Source organism: Heliconius melpomene, chromosome 10 (assembly GCF_056956725.1).
Source record: "Heliconius melpomene rosina isolate 202511_hmr_F chromosome 10, ASM5695672v1, whole genome shotgun sequence".
NCBI lineage: Eukaryota > Metazoa > Arthropoda > Insecta > Lepidoptera > Nymphalidae > Heliconius > Heliconius melpomene.
In genome coordinates, this window is record NC_140398.1 from 13,524,115 (window position 1) to 13,547,266 (window position 23,152).

The following is a 23,152-nucleotide window of genomic DNA, read 5'->3' on the forward strand; positions in this document are numbered from 1 at the left end:
GCTTGAGTGCAGTAGAAACTGACAATCTTGGTTTGTTTGTGACCAAACACCGAAGTTAGACTGCGGTCGAACAGTGAGCTCATAAATACAGTTACTTAACTAACAATGGACATCTAAATTGACTTTAGAAGACAAGAATTACATCTTGAGGCCAATTGTGACGGCACAAGTGTGCGACTGTAACAGCGACAGATTGTGGGTTCGATTCCCAATCGAGGAAATGAATTATTTTATATATTTAATTTATTGAAGGCCAGCAACGCACCTGCAGCTACTTACACAGGGCCGTGGGCGGCGGTGATGATTTACCATCAGGTGACTCGTACCCTCGTTTGCCTTGTCATTTTCCATTAAAAAAACCATTTCTTCATTCTGGTATCGAGGCAAATCGCAGGGTTTAATTCCACCACTCAACACGTAATGCCTCCAGAATTCGGCGTAAAGTGGGGAGCAGTATATCTTAACACTAAACTAAATCTGCCTACCCTACTACTACTTGCGGGATATAGCGTGTAGCTAAATAAATAAATGATTATATCTATCCAGATAGCTGTTAAGAACGGAGGGATGATGATGAAGCTAAGGAGCTGACCGTTATTAAGAACGGAGAGGTGAGCCAATGATGATGAGCCAATTTGCCACTGAAACTGTAAATTGTATATTATATGGATCGTTAACGTAGAAATTACGCGTCTCTAGTGAATTACACAACTAATTACATAATGTGGTTTTCACTGTAATATATGGTGGTATTCGTATAGTTATCGATGATGCAGTATCATCTGGTGGCAAGCAACAAAAAGTGGCGACTAACAAAAACACTCATCCCTAAATTTATGTAACAATATCCTTTTTATGGGAAAACGAGTTAATATTGTAGTTTATGTAGTTTTCTTCTTTGGATTTTGTTTTTTTTTTCTTGAAAGATGACAGACAATTGAAAAATATTTTTGGTAATTGCAGAGACTATTAGTACAAAACATTTATCTATACAGATTAAAAGATAGGACGGATTTCGTATTGATTTAAAGTTAGTTACTTTCACTTTGTTGTCTTTAGAAAAGATTATATTATTAATCACTACAATTTGAATCAAACTTCGTTTGTATTTGAATATTTTTGCTTAAATTTTAAAATTATTGGCCGTTAAAAGTCTCATAAAAGGACCCAAGGCTCCTATCTCAACTTATTGCTCGAAAAATCGCATAGTCTAATTAGTTGCTAAACGGAACACATAGCGAGGAGAATTGATGGCTGTTGAGAGCAAAAAATCTCGAATGTCACGAACTGGAATAACTCCTCTTGCAGGTCGACTCTGGTACCTAAGGGTCGCGAGAAGCCACTGGATGGGCGCAAGACTGACCGGTTTACTGATCCGTAGGCATCTGCCTGTCCTGTCCAACAGTGGGTAGGCGGAAATGACATATTGTTGGTTATACTTATTATGATTCTGAAATAAAATATATTCAGTAGACATACTAAAAGACTTCATGTAACGAGTGCCTGAACCTTTCTACGGACCGTAACAAAGAACAATTGTTATAAGCAAGACAAAGATATGTGAAACAATTCATTTAATTTCTAAATAAATTGTACAATTGTATAATAAATGTATGAATACTTTTTAAAACTAATAAATAATATATTTTTGTATATTTACGCAGTATCCTGTATAGAGCAGGCAGAGGTAGTCCGATTCTCACCTTCAACGAGAGAAGCAAGGAAACGCGAACGTCACGATGATGATGACTGTAAACAATTATAGATACAAACCAGACATAACAAAATATCTTCAATAAATCATACCTACCTTTCCATTATTCTTAGAAACACAACATTTTAATGAATAAATAAAATTTAATTTTAATTATATAATAAACAAATGTAAGCGTAAGTTATGCTGTAGATGCCAATATTATAACCATAAAATAATATTAGATAATAGGCTTCTGATTAAACTTCGAAAGACAGCTGTAATCTATGCCTACGCGTGTAGAGTAGCTCTATTTTCCTAGGTCACTAATTTAACTTGCTAATCGCTTACCACAAAATGGTTAAATACTTACATACCTACATATATATAAATAATTAGCTACGGTTCTCATATACCGTTTACCGTAGTAGGGGGAGCCTAGTGTTAAAACTTAACACTTTCCGCCGAATTCTGGAGGGATCAAGTATTGAATGGCGGAATTCAACGCCGCGCTTTGTCTCGATACCTATATATTCTATTACTATATTGTATAATCAAAACAAAAAGAAATCCTTGTTACTAAACTACACATATAATATATAAAAAATAAATCAACTTCACGCTGTTTCCCTCTCAAAGCAGGATACGCAGAGGGTTAGTGTTGAGACACTCCTTTCTCTATATATATAATATATAAGTATATCACTATAAAATCCACATATATCCATATATATATATATATATATATATAAAATATATATAAAACTGTGCGAAGTAACATATCTGTAACATTTCTTCACTAATATGCTCCAAGCGTAAATTTGTGCGCGTTAACAAGGTTAAACGAGGTTAAACGTACATTAGGCGTTACATACTCCCTGAATGTAGGCAAGAACTAAGAATATGATTTTAATTAAACCATGGCATTGTTTTAGTTTTGTAAAGAATGTATTTACAAAATACCAGGCCACGCCAGTTGTAGGTCAGGGGCACAAAGCATGACTGAAAACGGTATAGGATCAAACCCACAAGTTCGATTCCCACTCGAAGAAATGAACTATTTAATTTTCTATTTTCTTCGCTCTGGTGTCAAAGCAAAGCGCGGCGTTGACCTCCGCCATTCAACACGGAAAGCCTCGAGAATTCGGCGGAAAATGGAACTAAACTACCTCTGCTAAAATAAAACTTAATTAGTACTTGGTTAGATCGTTTGCTGGCCTCAGGGAAGGCTCGGTGTAGCCAGACCACATTGCCATGAATTATAATGTTCCCGCGAGGAATGGACGCGGACTCTCGTAATTACGACCACGTGAGATTAGTTCAGACGGCTGTGCATTCTTAAATTCCCTTTGGCATTCTAATTGTACATTCTTTTGTTTGGGTTACAATTCTCTTGTCTTTCATTATGAGCACAATATATCTAATTAAAATGTCTTAAAAATGTATACTGTCTTATCTTAGAGTTTCTTTTGTTTTTACTTTATAATTTTATTTATTATCATAAGATTTTTTTTTTTTTGAAGAATTTACTTGAGTTACTATTTTTTTCCCTATTGACACTATAGGTTCTTGGTGTTTTCCTACAGTTTATGTAATATGTGATTTATTAACTAACTTTTAGCAAGAAATCTTTTACAAATTTTAATTCTTACTACGTATAAACTATAGTTATTTTTATATGGACAATAAATAGTATTCGTAAGAATGTATATAATAGTGTTTCACAGTAAGGTAATTAAGAGAAACACGAGCATCGTCATTAAAGCGTCATTAACAAGTTTGTATCTTCGACAAAACTTCGCAGCCTGAAATCTCGCGGTGTGGAAATCTTGATAATCTCAGTAGGGACAACGACTGCCATTCTAGGAAAGCACCTACACATAAAATTATACCAATTACGTAATACTCTCTTCATTGTAGCTTTATAATACGTATTATCTGGTAATAATAATTGCAATGCGAATAAGCGCGGTGTTGAGTGTACTCAACACATAATGCCTCTAGAATTCGGCGGAATATTTTCCGATGGAACGGAGTGTCTTAGCACTAGGTTCCCTCTGCCTATTTGTGTTGTACGAGGGATACAGCGAGCTGATTTTAACCCTTTACATGATTAATAGTAAAATCATCTGTTTATACAATTACTTAATAAGTTATATTATTACAAATCTAAAATAAATAAGCTTTTTGATATACACAATACATGTAAACAAATAAATAAACCCACGATATCAAGACTTGCTAAGCAGAAATCTAGTGATAGGTCACTCCGTTCCACTTTTATTAAACTGAATGTACTTGAGATGTAGAAAAAAATATATTGTCTTTATATAAAGACTGTTTTTTATCTAAATCTTATTTCTTTAATAAGTACCTTATTACATTTATGTATATGTACGTAATAATAATCTTATTATGAACATTACTTCAATAGGTCATTTTCTATATGGATATAATCCAAAGTACGGAAGCTTAAAACAAGTTTCAAAGCTGAATGATAACACTTTTTTAGATTTTATTTCACTTTGTTTTAATTTTCATTGTATTGGCATTAACAATTTTCATAATCCATTTCAAATACTGAATTCAAATAACACTATTCTAAAGAACTACTATTTTTTTAAATAAAATAATATTTTTATTTATATAATATACTTATCGAACCATTATTTAAGCTGGCTTATACAACCCAGTCGTAAATTAAAAGGCGCTACCTGCAAGGGATAGTGATAGCGTTTATGATTTACGATTCAGAAATATTTATAGAAAGAGTTTTAAAACTGATATTACAATATTTTATAATTTATATCTTTACTTTAGCTGAACAAAACTAATACGTTTGTAACCTATTTTTTTTTTCTTTAGCTTCACTTTTCTCTGTATTCCGCACGTGGCAGGGTAGGTAGAGGGAGCCTAGTGTTAAGCCACTCTGCTCCCCACTTATTTCATTTTCTCGAGTGGGAATCGAACCCATAGCCTGTCACGTCACACTCTTGTGCCTCTGCACCACTACTGGCCTCAATATCACCCAATTTAAAACAAAATAATGAAGTTTTCAAACTCCACATTTCCATTTGATATAGAAATGTTCATTAATTGCAGTACGATACTCAATTCACATTTTGTTATTTTTTATTTTAGAAAACTAAATAGTATTTTTTAGCAATATTTTACAAACAACCAATTAAGCTATTGTCCCATACATATGTAATAAATTGTCACTAAACAATTATTTTATATAGAAATTCGTAAAATTTTGAAGTAGCGAAAGTAGTACAAACATTCACAATAGGTTAATTTATATTAAAAATTAACTTTTATTATAATATTTTCTTTCTTAACACATCAAAGTATTATTTTATTTTGCATCTACGTCACGTAACTTGGCAGTTTCTTATCCATTTTAAAAGTAATATCATAAAGAAGCTAGAAGCAAATAGTTACTATTATCTAATTTAATTCTACTGTTGTACTAAAGCGCTTCTACTTGAACAAAAATATATTTCTTAATTGAACCGTTCCGTTATTAAATAGAAAAACTTTACAATTTATATGAGCTTCGACTCGGAAAACCTATAAAATATGAGCACTAACATTATTTGTTTTATTTTCCAAAAAATGGGCCGTTAACATAGTATAGGCATAATGGAGGTAAAGTCTAAACTTTAAGTAAATTCTAATAATATGTGCACATCTGTGTTTAGTGTATTGGGTAACAAATTATTGTTTTTTAGTTTCTATTGTTTGTTTTTAGCTTCACGCTATTTCCCGCATCTAGCAGGTTAAGCAGGGGGAACCTGAAACCTAGTGTTAAGACAAGATAAGACAAGATTTTATCTTTTTTTCCAGAGCGAGGTAATGATTAATTATATTAAATATTTAATTTGCTTGAGTGGGAATCGAACCACAACTTGTCACGTGTACGGTCGCACCCTATTACGCTTGCACAACGACTCAAAAATATGTTGTAATAAGAAAATAAACATTTAAAACTATGAGCAATTACTATCCCGAAGTAGATACTTCCCGCTCCACTTCTACTTGTGATCATTTAAGTTCCAGTAGGAACTTTACACAAAGGAGAGTCATTTGAAGTTTTACAATTAACTTTTGTAATAAAAAGAACTGAATAATTTATTTCAAAACTATAATATCGTTATTTTCAATCTTCAAGTAAGTTAACTAAAAATATATGTTTTTTTTATTTTTGTTTCCATTTTATGCGTCTCTAGGTCATTAGGCTCATGGTCAGGATATCTCCTACCTACCTATCACTTCGTTTTTAGTTTTCTGGCTGTTTACAAAAAAATGTTAATCAAATTGAAACTTATATTATAAATATATATGTAAACTTATACTTATATTATATATTAAAATAAATTAAAATTTCTACAATTAGTATAATTAATTAATAAAAATTACAAAGATAAGTGTAAGAACAAATATTGGATCCTGATTACCTACTGCTTCGCAAATACTATATCGGAGAATGTTAAAAAATATAAATCACGTTTAAAGGCGTTCAATTCGAAATAGGCAAGTTTTAATTGGGCTTCCAGATATTGGATTAAATCCGATAGCTTTAATCCTTCGAAACTTATAATTAAATAATTTCCATATTCGAATGACCAGCACTTGCGGTTTTGCTGTAGTTTGAACTCAGGCGTGGATTTTTTTATCACTGCCTCGTATATAGCAGCATGATGGCTTTAAAATAGCATATTTGATAAAACATACAAAAATATATTTATAAAACAATAAATAATTTTATTCATTGTGATAATAACAAAAATGATCTTTTTTTTCACAATCTGGGATCTCTTTATTTTATTCGCTTAATTTACTGCGTCGATATATTAAGTAAAGAAACACTAATTGAATATTGTTATACAGATTAATATTTTACATGAATAGAATTTATTCATAATGCTTGGACTGCAAAACATAAGTATTAGCCAAAAAGTTATGACAATAATTTTTAACAAAAAAAAAACTACTTCAAACAGTAAATCCAAGTAAACAATACAAATCTAAGACTTAGATGCATTCATGGATAGAACTGAACCAAAATCATCAACATAAATCATCAAAATCCGTCCACCCAGTCGAAACTTCTGAGGTAACCAACATAAAAAAATACAGTAAAATTAAGAACCTCTTCCTTTTACAGAAATCAGTTAAAAAAGTGAGGTGAGCTCACATTGGTATGTACAGCCAAAGCTTATTAAAATTTCGTAAGCTCATACGTACGACAGACAGTATTTACTCACGTATTTATCTAGACACTACTGGAAAACATAAACTGAGGTTGAAGACTGCGGCAGCAGCACACAAACGATACAAAAGCTAGGCTTAAAGCTCTACAACAATATTGCCTATAGTTATTGAACAGGTTTCTAATTGGATTAGTTCAATTCAATGTTCATTTGATTCGTAATAAAGAAAATTAAATACTTGAAAGTACTACTACTGCAAAATAAAAAATGTTTGTAAGTAGTAGTAATTATCCACGATATTGACGCGATGATTGTGGGTTCGATTCTCACTCGAGGGAATAAAATAATGAGGCAAAGCGCGCCGTCGAGATCCGCCAACCAACAGGCAATGCTTCAAGAATTCGGCATTCTTCTCGTATTGGATACCGTTATTTTCCATACTTTTCTGCTATTGTATTATTATTTCAATTATGAAAAAAAAACGTATGAATTAGGTCCAGCACCTACCGATAAAACATTTTCATTTAGCGCATGTAGCGTTTCTCCCGCAATTTATTCTGAGTTCCTCTCAGATTAACACCAAGCTTCAGTTAATTTCCTACGTTTAATTCCGGACGACACGCTCTAGAGGCCATTCCACCTATAAAACCAATTACAATAAATACTCCAGGCTCGAATTATAAAGATACCTATATAATATATAACGATAGCATTTCTTTCGTATGACAATTTAATCTAATCCACTTTTTTCTGTATATTATTTAATTACTTTTTTGTTTATTTTCACGTAATTACTGTTTTTTTCGAGATAAATAAAGGTGTGTGTGTGCTCTGTGTTTGGGCACACATGTGCGACTGAAATCACAACAGGTTCTGGATTCGATTCCCACTCGGGGGAATAAGATATTTAATATTTACATTTAGTCGCTCTGGTAACGAGACAAAGCGCAGCGTCCGCCCACTCAACTGATTGGGTGGAAAGTGAAGAACGGTAGTGTCTTAATAGGAACGGAGTGTTTAAATACTGTAAGTGCTATTTTCAGACTTAAGCATACTGTCAAGTATTACACTAAGAGGAAAATATCGTATCGTATAAGGTATCGATATGTTAGACTTAACTTCTTAGACTTATTTAAAGCTTTTGATCTGGCAAGTGATGAGCTGCTGTGGAAATACCTTGAGAGTAAGGGTATATTAAAATTAAGACATATATAAACACTAAAAGAATCAGGTTAGGTGCGATTGCCTTGTCAGGTGAATACACCCTTACATATAGTGTAAGACAAGTTAGGCTTAGCTCCCTCTCTTTTTAACCCTGTATATTAATTAGCTGATTGAAGAACCCAACAGCCTCCATATTGGATTCTTTATAGATGCACAATGTGTTTACTAACAAGTTAAGCTACGCTGATGACATGATAGTGCTGTACTTCGGTCGGAGACTTCAGATAATTACGGCGGCGGTAAATGGGTCGATGTATGTATAATGTTACGAATCGTGAATTTCTCGTATTTAAGGCTGAACACCGTTCACCAAGTCGTGTGCCGCCAATTACTCTAAAAGGGTTGACGTATTCCATGCTACAATGCGAAATAAGCATCGCCCTTGCTGCGGCGCAAGAGGGGTAGTTACATTATTTCAAAAACATTGTATACTAACTCATTGTAAAATCTGAAAAAAATATATTATTTATTATTTTTTTCTTTTTTTTCAGCTTTACGCGGTTTGCCATATGCCAATGTTTTCCAATGACGTTATCAATGTTTTCTAATGACGTTGTATATGACGTAAAATTATCATACGTAAATCGACTTAACAGACAACCCGTTTTTTCAGTATTCACTATTTTACATAGAAACGGTAAATATTAACTTAAACTTCACTTTTTACGACTTAATTACCTTTTTAAAAGCAGTAACTACATTTATTATAAAGTCGAATATGAAAGGAGCGAGTGTCATTGTCTACACCGCCTAACTAACTAATGAAATCCCTGGAAACCTATTGTTTAAGTAATCCCTTTAGCGTGTCTTTAACTTAATGAATATTATCATTACAGTAACAGTTATTTTTTTAAATATTTAAGGATTTAAATTTTTTTGGCTAACAACAATACGAGTGATTAAAGTATAATTGTTTACTAATAAGGGTAATAAAAATATTTACAAGCATACGATGTATTAGTTAAATATCCATGATTTTTTAAAAATCTGTCACTTAGCTATAGTCTGTGTTGAGAGTAACATGGTGAATTTACCTCCAAGCTCAGTGGAAGGACAGGCTGCAGGAGAGCATGCCAATACACATCCATCGAGGCGGGCGAGAAGCCACCACAGCTGGGGTGCGCGACTTGGTCGACGCCGTGAGGAGTTCAGAGGGGAACCCGCCACTCTGGGACAATTAGAAGAGCGTGCAGAAAGATCTGTAGAACTAATGGAGAAATATGGTGCCGTATCCGATCGTAATTTTGACGTCGCAATGGATCTTCTACGACAACAGTATAATATGGTACGTTTCTAGTTTAATATATAAAATGACAACCATTGATGTTAATAAATTATATTTACATATATTTATATAAGTTATAACAATATTTATTTATTTTTAACCACATTAATACGTTTTTTTTTTCATATTAATCCACAAACTATTTTACCGTAGCATAAAGTATGCTTATGTGCTATGTTTCAACTTTTTATATACAATTTTATATTTCTTAAGATAACATTATAATAATGAAATTTATTTCCATTCTTTTCAGAACTTTGTAGTGATATGTGAAAAATGTAAAGGCTCTCATTTATATGATGAAATTATGGCTCCAGAAAGGTAACTGGCGTAGAAGCTTGTTTTATACATGTATTGACTTTTTAATAATAGGTTTAAGCTATCAATTATTTTCAATTATTTTTCTCGATTATTGTAAAATTTAATTGGAATATTCCAGTTGAAATCCAATTTTAATTGACTATTTTTTATTTTATTATATTTTTTTTGTGAAAAATATCTACTTTTTAATAAATTTTAATAATTCGCACACAGTTCTTTTATTTATTTAAAAAATTGAAATTCGTAAAATGTTATACTATAATAATATAAGGGTTATATACAAAGCCAAATCACGCTTCGAAAAATACACATTCACATTGGCCTGCGGCCAACTGCTGTTTGATTTTACACTTCACATAGCCTACAACCAAGCGGGACTACAACATACGTTACTATACGCAATATTAACGTTTAAGAACCATTTAGCTAACTAACGTGCGACTAAAATCTGGGTTCTGGGTTCGATTCCCACTCGGGGGAATGAGATATTTAATATTTTCATTTCCTCGCTCTGGTAAAGAAACAAAGCGAAAAGGTCAATTTAATCTTAAAAAGAAAGCAATTTAATGACATTTCCATCAGCTAGGAACCTAACATAACAATTTGGAACTAACTAAAATTTCTTTAATTAGATGGCCGTTTAAACGATAGCCAAATAAAGTAATACACTTTAATAATATACTAAAGTGTGGAAAAACACTTTAAAACTGTTTTAAAAAAATATAGTTTAAATAAATCTAAATTTCATGAATTCAATTTTAATAAGACTCTAAAATATTTCTTTTAATCATGACCCGTGACCTCTTTATTATACACTACTAGATATTTAAAAAAATGTAGCGCTTCTGACATTTGAGAATGCAAATTATTATATAAGATAGTCACTTAAATGAAGCTTAAAAAGATACTTCGAACTTTAAATATTCTACAGTACCAGTGCCAAGACCTGAATTTACACCCTTTCATTTAAATATGTAAATATAAGGAAATCTAAAAATCTAGAGTTCTGTTATAAGATCTGTTATGAGTTATCCTGTCTGTTATGAGTAATCATAACAGATCAGTTAAACGGTACGAAACAACCGAGCTTTACCGCTTTAGCAAAAGTTATTCAGTAAGATGGGTCTGAATTTAAACGGAGTGACACTGCACTCCCAAAGTCTTTAATTTAGTCTTGACACAAGGTTCTCGTCAGCTTCGTATCAATAGTTGTGGTGGTAAATGGAAGTAACATGACAAAGATCACAGGCAAACAAACAATTAGACAAGATATTTAGTTAATTATATATCATTTATAAGTTTAAAAAGTTTACGTATATTTTTTTAAATTAATTATAATAGTTGAAAGGAGAAAACCACAATAACATGTTCATTATTGTTTACAGTTGTATCTTAAATAGAAAAAATGTTCTGGTCGTTGACCTACTTTCTCGCGGCGAGAAGGAAACCCCACTCTAATGAGTTGCTTATACGTACTTTTGTTACCTTAATTAATGATGCTGAAATGACTTAATTACAGATTTATCAATAATATTAATTTTGTTTTATAATTATGGAGTCAAAAGTTCTATATATGTAATATTCATATATTTATAATTTACCTTCTATCTTGCACATACTTTATATATTACCTGTATATTACGTCACTATATTATTTATATCACTTTATAAAAAATATTGTTTGAGTCTATATATACCATTATACGCAAATTCTTATACAATAGTTTTTCTTGATTCACGCTGTATCCCGCAAGTAGCAGGGTAGGCAGCAACTAGTGTTACGACACTCTGTTACTATTAAAACAATTACGTTCTCTACTTTCCACAGAATTCTGTAGGCATTATGTGTAGAGGAGCGGAACACATCGCCACACTTTGCCTCGACATCAGAGTCCTCCACCAGAACTCCTCGAGTGGAGATCGAACCCACAACCAGCCAGTTTTACAGTCACACTTTGTTCACTTTGGCTGACTAATATAGTTTAGATTTTAGAAAACAAAATATAAAGCAATTACCTCATCTCTCCTATAGGTGGGGTAGTCCGTACTTGTATTAGGTTCTTTAATTATTAAGCATTCAAAGCTTACAATTTCAACGGTAAACAAGGAGTGGAATTTTATTGGAATTTGAATACTTGAGAAGATTAAATTGTTTAGATAAATAATAAATACGGCCTGTACTCGTACCTATACATCGTAAATGTATAAGTTATGAAAACCTAACATAAGATGAAATCTTCATGACCCTGTATTTGTTGACTATTGTTCAATAGTGAAATTTTAAAAAAATATTTTATTATGGCAAATAATATATATATAAATTCATTTTATTCTTTTCAGCTCTATTAGTCTATGAAATAAAGGTGGTGACATCGGAGGACTGTATTTTCATTTTCACCTACTCTGTGAATAGCGCGGCGTTGAACTCTGCCATTTAACAAGTTATGTTTTCCATTTGGGCGGAAAACGGGAAAATAAATCGTTTAAGCTTACGCATGTATTAATGATTATGCAAACGCAATGTAAAAGTAAACGAAGCTCCAGTTAAGCAGACGATATATATATGTATATATATATATTATATATATATATATATATATGTGTGTGTATTTATATAAATTCTACATACACATATATGGAACTAATTTCCGAATGAAATCAATTTATTTACGATGGCGCGTACGTAACTAGCCCTGGATACTGGCACATTGATAAAATAAAGCCCGCAATTTACGAATAGCGCTCTTCCAATTCTGAGCATTGATGAGATTCCGTACAATAATAAAAAAATAAATCATAAATCAGTAAAGACAGACAGAGTTCAACAAAAAATACATAATTTTTTTATTTATTTATTTTTTAACAGCAATACTCCCTGAATTCATTATACTTGGAGCAACATAGTTGAACTCGCATTCGTATTGCCAACAAGGTCATATTAGTAGAAAAGCATGATAAAGGCAGTCCGCCCTCTTTAAAAGTCCGAAGAATTTTTGTTAAATTCCCAACGAGCCCATATTATAGAACTAAATCAGCTTCACGCTGTATCCCGCACACAGCAGGGTAGGCAGAGGGAATCTAGTGACACTCCGTTCCCCACTTTCTGCCGAATTCTGGATACAGTGCGTGTTCGGTGGCAGAATTCAACGCCGCCCTTTGCCTCGACACCAGAGCGAAGAAATGGAAATATCGTGTATATGCTAAAATATAAATATTATTTCTTTTCTTATAAGAAAAAAGTTATTTCACGTAAAAGCGTCCTCCTTGAAGGTGACGAACGCAGACTCGTTATGATGAGCCATCATAATAAGCAGGTGTAAAGGTGAAATCTTTTGTTTCTCGTTACACTACTAATGGCCGCTCCAAAAATTCTATTACGTACCTACCTCTTTTGTTTTGTTCATATATTACTGTCAACGTTCTTGTTATTTTTTATCCATTTCTTTTGTTTAGTTAACAACTAAATATAACTTATACCAGCAGACAAGGATGTAGGATTAATTACTAAATCTAAATCTAAATCGCCTTCACGCTGTATCCCGCACACAGCAGGGTATGCAGAGGGAATCTAGTATAAAGACACTCCGTTCCTCACTTTCTGCCGAATTCTGGAGGCATTGCGTGTTGAGTGGCAGAACTCAACGCCGGGCTTTGCCTCGACACCAGAGCGAAGAAATGAAATATAAACGTAAACAAATATTTCACTTCCTCGAGTGGGGATCGAATACACAACCTTCGCCCATCCACACCCTCGACCTCTTTTTTTGATGTTTTATATAGATGTATAATATTTAATAGTACTGCTACATATACTAGAGTAAATAGCTCTTTGTTTGCAGAAGTGTAAGTTATTCATGTTGCACATGTGTAGGTACAACATATATGAATTTATAATTGCACTTGCATCCAGGTTAAGCAATCACTGAATAAATAAATAAACAATTCCTTCGAAACCAAAAGAGCGAGTTTTCAATTGTTTAAATAGTTAATATTGTGCTTAATTTAATATTCGATTCGAATATCCGATTTATAAGCAATATTTGTGAAATTGAAATGGAAAATTAATACATATTTTAATTTTTTAAATTACTGAAATGACTACCATGTTCTAATAATAATATAACTTTAGACACAATATCTGTACATTCGAAGCTAAAGTTCCAGCCAATAAAAAAAATATTTTGTAAGCAATTTTGTCGAACCAAATATTTTTAATATTGACAAAACTTTATTATTCATGAACCAATTTAAATAAAAAAACACTAAATATTAGGGGAAGTTTGCTAAAATATAATCGTGAAATCTGCTCTCAAATCGGTTAAGGGATTCTGAGTAAACACACAGACAAATCGACAAACAAACAAAAAAATTAAAAGTCATTGTGATTGGGTACTACACTACATTTGTAAATGTCCCCAGTTATACATTCATTCCTATATCTTCCATGTAGAGACAGCGTTCAATTACAATTTTACTATATGTACGAACTACGAGTATATAAAGAAGCACTGTGCTTATATCTGGTGCATTGTTCCAGTATCTATAACATGTTTATCCTATTAGATAAAATAAATATATCTACAATTTAAATAAACGAAGACTAAATAGACATTCAATTATTGTTAGACAGCTCTGGTATAAACTAACATCATACAACAGTATAAAGAAAACCATCATCATTTCTGCACTAAATATTAATTTGACATCTAAAAGCTTATAACTAACGGTTTTATTAATTAATTTAATAAAAAAACATATCTACAAGTAATTTATGGTATTTTAACCTGGTAGACAATATCAATATTGATAAAGTTTAACCTGGCAACTTGGTCAACTATCCGCAAACTTTGAACAATCGAGATAGTAAACGTTTAAGCCAAACTTTCTCGGAAAAATATTTATGGAAATTTATAAGAATCTTAAATATTAAGCGACTAACACCATCGCATTAAGCATTGTGAGTTGATAAGGCCGGCATTTAAGTCTTCCGTTAGTATCCTGTTATTATTTTTCTACTCCGAATTAATTCGGTTCTTTCTCAATTTTGTTTCTTTTGAACTCACTTAAACCTACGTAGCTGACGATTAATATTTGAAATTAATTAGCTTCAAGTACTATTTGATTCCATCATAACTATTTAATTAAAAGTATAAAAAAAACTCGAAGATATGCGCAAAATTTTGTCTCATAAGTTAAATCATACACTACAATCATCTATTGAATTGTTACAATAAACATATTGTGTATTTTTAACATCATCTAAGAGCTCTGTCGTGGCGCAGAGGTGACTAAGTGTGACTGTAAACGCGAAAGGTTGTAGATTCGATTCCTACTCGAAGAAATGAAATACTTAATATCTTCATTTCTTAACTCTAGTGTCGAGGCAAAGCGTGGCGTTGAATTCCACCACTGAACACGAAATAACTCCAGGATTCAGGGGAAAATAGGAAACAGAGTGTCTTAACACTACCCCCTGCCTACCCTACTGTATGCGGGATGCAGCGTGACGCTAACTTAGTGTCTAAGTTCTCCAATGTTGGGTTTACAATATACATATACTAATGATGTACTAAAATACTGCTAGTTGACTTCATAAGTAAAAGTTGTATGAGAATAAAAATAAAGTTTTTTTTTAATAAAATTAAAACAATTTTTGCTAAGTTATACAACGGCTGGCTCCTATAATATTCACAGTGTACACAACTCCGTACTAAATTTTGTTCGTAAAGTTGGCAGGGTATTGAGCCCAAGCAAAATATTAACTTAGCCAAAGTTCACAGCGATGGTGATTTAACGATACGCTAATGAATTTTCTCTACAACAAGTTACTAACCGATAAGACAGGCGCTGGGCTTCTGTAAATTAGAATATTATCTTGAATAAATTAAATTACATTTTTTTATGTGATTACAAAGTGGAAATATAATTTACAGACGATAAGGCATCATGTTTAGAAAACTGTCTACTTTTGGCTTTAAGGTATTTCATGTAAGGGTGTAGAAAGATTTAAGTGTTAGCTACACTACAGCTACAGCTACACATAGAACCCCGTACAGTACTATAACAAAACAATAGTTAACAACTAAAAAAAAGCTACAAAATTGTAATTTTGCAAGCCTCGACAGTGACAATATTTTTTTCCACGCTTCACTACTGTATCCCACACATAGCAGGGTATACTGGTATATAGAGGGAACCTAGGAACCTAGTATTAAACCACTCTGAGTCAACCCAAAACCATCACGAACAGTCACACGCTTTTGCCTAATCAATTACTTAAACGGCTGTGTGTGTGCGCACACAGTACTGTTTACTTCTACACAGTAGTAGAAGTAAATAGTACCTCGTAGTAAATGTAATGAACCTGAGAAAGAAGAATGAGAAAGGAAATTTACATTATTACATCAAAAAAATAGATATAATTCAAAACCAAAAGACCTTTTGTCCATATTTCGTCTACTAAATAATACTTCTTGGACTTCTTATTACTGCTAATAAATACATTATTTTGTTATTTGCTATTAAATCTTAAAGTGACACAAAGCTAAGCACCACACAATTATGCAACAGTAAACTGGCCTATTAATTCATACTGGACTCCCTGCAGAGGCTGTAGAGTAGAAACCAGGCTCGTAATAGCTATTTGTAAATTAATGGACGATACTACAACGATGTGTTATCTCAATAAATATTTCGTGGCATTTATATTTTACAATGAATTATCCATTTTCCATTTTCGTTCGTTCGCTATAGTTATTAAATATAAATAAATTGTCAGCATTTTAAGAATGTGTCTTGTCAGTTGGTAATACTGAAATATACACGAATTATATAAAACAAAAGATATTTTTAAATCATAGTTTAACGAAAAATAAGACAAAAAAATAAGCATTTAAGAATCCCTATGGGATTATAACGTCAGACGAAGATGCATTAGATTAGACTACTACCACTGTAAAACAATTATTTATTAATGACTCCTCGACATTTTGAAATTTTTTCACATCAATATTTTATCGGTCCTTCCTGGACTAGTAATGTCAAATTAGGTTACGACCTCATTCCCAACTCCCTATGCGTCACTCATTCACAAGCCTGCAAACTGCACACCAGCCGTACTATAACAATTTTCAAATTAGTGAACTTTATTAGATATACCTACTTCAAAATAATTACAATGTTTAATACCTATCTCCTCTGAAATATGCCAAATAAAAATGAATGGTAACATTTTTTGTCCATATATAAATGTTATAAATATGTATAGATTAAATTTATATTACGGTACATAACACGGACAGGGTCTTAATTTATTCATCATAACATTTATAAAAAAAAGCTAAAATTAAGCTGATTTTTTTTTACGCCTCGGCAAGCGTAATGATGGGGTGACAATATTCACAAAGTGGCTGGCAACTGCTGGATGCGAAGATCGTGGGCGTGCCATTGGAGAGGCTTATGTCCAGCAGTGGACGACGACAGGCTGATGATGATGATGATAATAATGATGAACATTTATAAACAATAAGCGAATCTAGTCGAATTCAGTTACGCAGATGAGAAGATTTTGCAATCATTCAACCTCTATTATTTTATACAAACGTTATTAAAAACGCCATAGATTGGGTTTTGCCAACTATATAGCTACCGTGTCTCAGTAAATGTATGTATTACTTATGCAATAGATTCTTTTCAAGTGTAAAATATGTTTACGATGTACGTATTACGATATAATCCAATAAGAATCTACATACAAATACAATCGATACCTAGTAGTTATAGTTTTTATAGTTCGTTTAGATAACACTTTATTAGTTAAAAGTAACATTCTCGTACCTATGTACTAGAATAAGTATTACTTTTAATAATTTTGTATATATCTATATATATTATAAATGCATTATGCATTTAAGATTCCACAACTCCATGTGTGCATTATTATTAAAATAAGCATTTCAATACTCCTATCCTCCTATCCAATCCTCCTAAGAATCAATAATTGTCAAAAACAAGTTAATAATTTTCTGAATAAGTAGGTACATTACAAATGTAAATATCTTTTATGCGCCAAGGACGTTATTTCTCATTTGTTGTTTTTATTAATATTCATATTTTTTGTAATTGTTTTAATATTTTTATATATTTACAATTTATTGATGTACCTAAGTATGTAGATATATTATACAAAACTTATTCGTACTTTTATTATACAAAAGAATAAATTATACGATGTATTTTTAAATATAAATTGTACATTGGCATTACATTTTTTTTCTAGCAACATTAATTTTATTATAAAATTACTACTTTGTTCTCAAAGCATATAATGAAATAAAATGTAATATAATATTTATAAATATATTCCAATATTATTAAACATTTTCATCTCAATATAAAGATGATACAAACAAACCAAGCAATAGACAAAACCATAAACTAAAGGTGAATGGAATGTCAGAGGCGGGGCAAAGGCAAATCAAATCACGAATGCGGAATGAAAATGACTGACAATGAGTAATGAATGAGGAATTGAGGAATGACGGATTGTGATTGTATACATTCAAGATACCAATCACAATTCGTGACGGACGATACGCTCGACACCTCATCTTCGAAATTTACAGTGCAAATAACATTAGAAACTTCAAATAATACAGTGGTAATTGTTACATCTTATTAGACGAGATGTGGGACCCAACTCATGTGCAAGTTACAGTGCAACGAGCGAAAGGCTTACTTATTAAAGGCAAAAACGGTACAAATAACTGTTTTGTTACAATCTCTCTGGCCAAAGAAAAATTTCAAACTTCTGTAAAACATAAAGCTACGGAGAATGTCGAATGGTATGAAGAATGCGAATTACGAATACCGAGTCAAGGAAATACTGCTGAAATTGCTTTAAAAGTTTACGACGAAGATTTTGTTAAGGATCACTTATTAGGTCAGGTATCGATTCCGTTAAAAGACCTCGATGTCTACGAACGACCAAGAAACCGATGGTATACGTTGCAAGGAAAAGCAGGGAAAGAAAATGACAAAAATAGGGGTGAATTGGAAGTAAAAATTGGTTTTACAGTGAAAGAAGGAAGTTTAACAGACCTCAGCAAGAAAGAGAAGCACAAGTCATCTCTATCAAGTATTGCTCAAAACGTGGGAGGCAGCCTTATGAGTATAGGTAGCATTGAAAAGAGAAAGGGAATAAAGAAATTAGCAAAAAACTTGGGATCTAAAATGAACCTAACAAGAAAAGACAAAAAGAGTGAATCATCATCATTAGGTGGTAGTGTTGGTAATCTTCGTACTTCTGTTTTATCTACTCCAGATACATCTACTCCCAAGAGATCATCAGGTGAAGCAGACCCAGGTGTTATAAGTGAAGATGAAGATGAATTTGCTTTTGATGATTTGTCTCATAAAAGTTCTGGAAGTTCTCTCAATGTACAAAATTCATTTGCACCCAGAGGTGTTAAATATACACCATCTCCAGTTAATGCATCACTAGAAAATTTAGGTGGTGGGGAATTTTTACGACGATCCACAAGTAGCACTTTAGCTATTGCGGAAAAATCTGCACCTCTCAAACCTGTTCGCTTAAGTCTTGACACATTTGCACCACCACAATTACCAGTGCCGATTCTTAACAAGGATGATGAGTGGTCCCAAAAATTGTATCCCAGAAAATCTATTAGTCAAACTATGATAGACAAAGAAAAGTCATCAAGTCTTGAAAGAAATAAGAAATTAGATAGTCCTAGTTCTTTAAAAGAGAAGCCTAGTCCTAAATTTTTCAAAAAATTTGGTAGCAGTAAACCTAAAAAACTTCTTGAAGAACGAATTATAGTTGGAGAGGAAAACATTGTAGAGGAGGACACCATAAATCCTGCTTTTAATAATATACCTAAGACTGTGTTGCAACAATTTAATGATATGACAAGGGAAGATCTTATAGTCATGATATATAATTTACAAAAAGATGTAGAATCTGAAAAGAAAAAAAATAAGGATCTCGAAAACTATCTAGATGATTTATTGCTAAGAGTAATGGAGACAACACCAAGGATCCTTCAAAACCCCTACGTTAGAAATAACAGTATGCATATTAGAAACAAGTAAAAGATATATGTATGTTTATAATGTTAAACAATGTTAAACTTTGTTGAATTTCACTTCATTTTCATATATGAATGACTTTCAATAACAGTAATTATCAATGACTTATTTTTAAATTGGAAAATAGTGTCTTTAATTGTGCCTTAATTGTTTACAAAATCTGTGATATCACAGTAGAATCAAATTTAACATATAGAATTGATAAAATAGCTTTATCTTATATATCATTGATTAGATGAAAAAACTAGATTTCAAATATACATACATATTTTCCACATATTACAACATTATTGCAATATTTTTAATATATTGTGCCAAATTTGAGGGCAGTATCTTATAGTAATAATTTTAAATAATTAAAAAAATACTCTTTATAAATACTACCTATTATTATATTAATTACCACTAAAATATACTATATACACTGTTCTAAATATTTGATGTTAAAGTGCAAATAAATTTTATGTATAGTGTTTGTGCAATAACAAGATACTGTGTGCATATATCTAATTATATTAAGTATAGAAAGTATGTAATAATATTAATAAATATTAAGTCATTATTAATTTAAAAACTTTAGTTTTAAGTATTTAAAATTGTTTTATGAATCATTAATACATTTATGCTGTAACTTTTTTTCCCAGTTAATAATTTAAAATATAGGTATAAAGTTAAGTTTTTACTGTTTTTGAAATATTTCTTAGTTACATTTTGCTAATTAAAAAATATTAATTTTCCTGTCTGTTTAAATTAACGCTATACACAAGAAGAAACTAATTAATTTTAAACATATTAATTTTGCATGAACTATTTATTTAACTTATTTTATTTTCACATTAAAATAAACATTATTTTTTACTATTACTAAAAACTACTTACTCTTAAGTCACTTTAGTATTATTCTAAATATGTTAAGAGAAAAGTATGTTTAAAAACATTTTAAAGTATGTTTTACATTATTGTTATAGAACTGCTATACTGTATTAAGCAATATTGTGTCCATAGAAATTAATAAACTTTTTTTTTAATACTAACTATTGATGTTTAATTACATATTTTTTAAATTAATTACTTTACTAAATTCAATTTTGTGAAATAAAAGAATTTATAACACAATATTTGTTAAGAATGAATAGATAACGAGTTTAAAAAGTTTATTTGATTCACATTCAGATGAATAATGTATTTACATCTCCGCACTCTAGTAAGACAACAAAGCATGGTTATCAATTTATTTGTAAACCACAATATATTGAATAAACATAGAAATATTAATATTTAAAAAATTTGCAAAATCATGTCATTGGGTACTCTGTTATTGTATAAAAAAATTGGGTAGTGCAAGGGAAACGGATTGTTGTAGTACTAAGTACCTTTTGCCTACTCTACAAGATACAGTGCAAAGAAAAAAAGTCTTAGTTGGATTTTTTATAATTAAAATAAAATAGCAAGTATAATTGAATATTTGTATTTAAAATTATAAAAATGTATATAAATATTATTTATGACGACGGCCTTTCACTGGAACTGAAGCAACAGGTGCAGATGCATATGTTTTTTGAGACAGCTTATTCATGTAGTAAATAGTTATAATTGAGAAAATTAAGCTGCAAAGGAAATATAAGTATGATAATATTATATTAAGACCATAAATAAGATAAATTGCATTTGCTGTAAAACAAAGTGTAGCAGTGAGCACCTTTATTGCACACCGCTTTCCTACCTTGCTGTAAAAGCAACATACAGCACAAAACTGTATAAATAAAAAGTCTAATATGATAAAAAATATTTGTACCCATTATTTGATGTAAACCTATTTATCAAATGATGAATTAGAAATCATTGGAAAATTAGTTTAATTTATTTTTAAGCATCATTTATTGTTTTTTTAAACATATTTATTGTGTTCTTTGTGTAATACAATGTACTACCGTCTCATAGTTTTAGGTAAATCTAATAACTTTTTTTTAAAGTGAAAAATGTATAGTAACATTATGTATATTATGATTTAAATAAGTTATGCAGACAAATAAATAAATATATTATTATAGGCATGTCATATAATAAAAATTAATAAAGAGTATCATGGGATAGTCGAATTGTGTCAACTTTAAATATGATTGTAGGTTTGGTCCCTATTTGGTGGAACAATATATCAAATTGAGGTGGAAGTAGGGAATGGAGTACACTAGAACACTAGGTTCTCTGATTGTACATACAGTATGAATATTAAAAACATATAAAATTTTATGTTACCATGTAGTAAAACAAATCCTGTGAACCATTCCTGATGCAATTGTAGAAATCAGCATTGATATCACTATCTCTGGTAATTTCAATTGGAAATTTTTACCAAATAGTGTTGCTTCTAAATTTCCTATTGCCTGTTTTTCAACTAAGGAATAGTATATACAGTAAATATTTATCATCAAAACACCAGCACATAGTGAAATATATGATACATTGTTAAGTAATATAAAATAACATAAATGTATATCATACTTAATTGCTAAGCAATTTTTAATTTGTCTTAATAAAAGTAGATATCTTTTCTGTCTTAATTGTATTTAAAAAGGATACGGTAACAAAGAACATAAACATAACAGAACCCAAATATCCTCCAAATATAATTGTAATTGGCGATCTAATTAAGATTGGTTTGTACATCTGCATTCCAGAAAATATTAACAAGGTTAAAATCGATGATAACACGAAAGACGTGGCACTGTTTACCGCTGAAATAAAATAAAAATACTTTAGTTCATTGTTTTATATTAAAGATGTGTTATTTTGTTTTACATACCCATTTTGAAAACAATGATTTTCAGTTAATATAAACAACTTCTATAATAAAATATACTGCAAGCCGGTATTCCTAAAACATGAATATCTACAACATAGATAGGGGGCGTTACTTATCATAAGTTGTCACTGTCAAAAAATAATTATCACAGATTAAAGAATACGATCAAAGAGTAGTGGGCAGTGGCCGTTTTAAAGTGAAGTCATCTACCGTACAGCTGAGTTTATGGTGGCCGTACTATAAATTTTCTTTAAATTTCTTTCTAACTCGTTAGTCGACAAAACACCAATTTCTTCATTGAAATTTTTAAGTACCTACTCTAATGTAGGCAATACTACCTTGACTTTAAAATAAAGCAAAGCTTTAAAAATGCTTAATATTTATGGTAAGATGATTATTTGATATTCTAAATAATCACTTTAAGTTCACTTTTAGTTAAGAGAATTTCATGCAAATTAAATGTTATTGATATATTTAAAAAACAGTACTGCGCAACCAAT

At 31.1% G+C, this 23,152-nt stretch overlaps 3 protein-coding genes across 3 annotated transcripts; 2 read left to right on the forward strand and 1 right to left on the reverse strand.

Moving 5' to 3' along the window:
* The first annotated feature begins 9,143 nt into the window (after nucleotides 1-9,143).
* On the forward strand, nucleotides 9,144-9,862 carry LOC146535767 (uncharacterized). Its single transcript, XM_085190780.1, has 2 exons — nucleotides 9,144-9,418; nucleotides 9,672-9,862. Exons 1-2 carry the CDS (start codon nucleotides 9,155-9,157, stop codon nucleotides 9,741-9,743), a joined length of 336 nt encoding a protein of 111 aa, XP_085046906.1. The 5' UTR covers nucleotides 9,144-9,154; the 3' UTR covers nucleotides 9,744-9,862.
* Nucleotides 9,863-18,211: 8,349 nt separating this feature from the next.
* Nucleotides 18,212-20,883, forward strand: Rip11 (Rab11 interacting protein). The gene has a single exon (XM_085191515.1). It carries the CDS (start codon nucleotides 18,425-18,427, stop codon nucleotides 19,850-19,852), a length of 1,428 nt encoding a protein of 475 aa, XP_085047641.1. The 5' UTR covers nucleotides 18,212-18,424; the 3' UTR covers nucleotides 19,853-20,883.
* A 418-nt stretch (nucleotides 20,884-21,301) lies between these two features.
* On the reverse strand, nucleotides 21,302-22,804 carry LOC146535769 (protein KRTCAP2 homolog). The gene is made up of 4 exons (XM_085191520.1): nucleotides 22,653-22,804; nucleotides 22,430-22,584; nucleotides 22,106-22,233; nucleotides 21,302-21,456 (listed from the first exon to the last, which is right to left on the reverse strand). The coding sequence occupies exons 1-4, from the start codon at nucleotides 22,654-22,656 to the stop codon at nucleotides 21,348-21,350; spliced, it is 396 nt and encodes a 131-aa protein (XP_085047646.1). The 5' UTR covers nucleotides 22,657-22,804; the 3' UTR covers nucleotides 21,302-21,347.
* Nucleotides 22,805-23,152: the final 348 nt, after the last annotated feature.

Bases quoted from the DNA above. Each gene is read 5' to 3' on its own strand.
- Rip11 (XM_085191515.1), top strand. From the start codon at position 18,425: ATGTGGGACCCAACTCATGTGCAAGTTACAGTGCAACGAGCGAAAGGC.
- LOC146535767 (XM_085190780.1), top strand. From the start codon at position 9,155: ATGGTGAATTTACCTCCAAGCTCAGTGGAAGGACAGGCTGCAGGAGAG. The intron at 9,419-9,671 runs GTACGTTTCTAG...CATTCTTTTCAG, and splicing joins TACGACAACAGTATAATATG to AACTTTGTAGTGATATGTGA.
- LOC146535769 (XM_085191520.1), bottom strand. The intron at 22,234-22,429 runs GTATCCTTTTTA...GTTGAAAAACAG, and splicing joins TGTTTATGTTCTTTGTTACC to GCAATAGGAAATTTAGAAGC. The intron at 21,457-22,105 runs GTAACATAAAAT...TTTCCTTTGCAG, and splicing joins AGGATTTGTTTTACTACATG to CTTAATTTTCTCAATTATAA.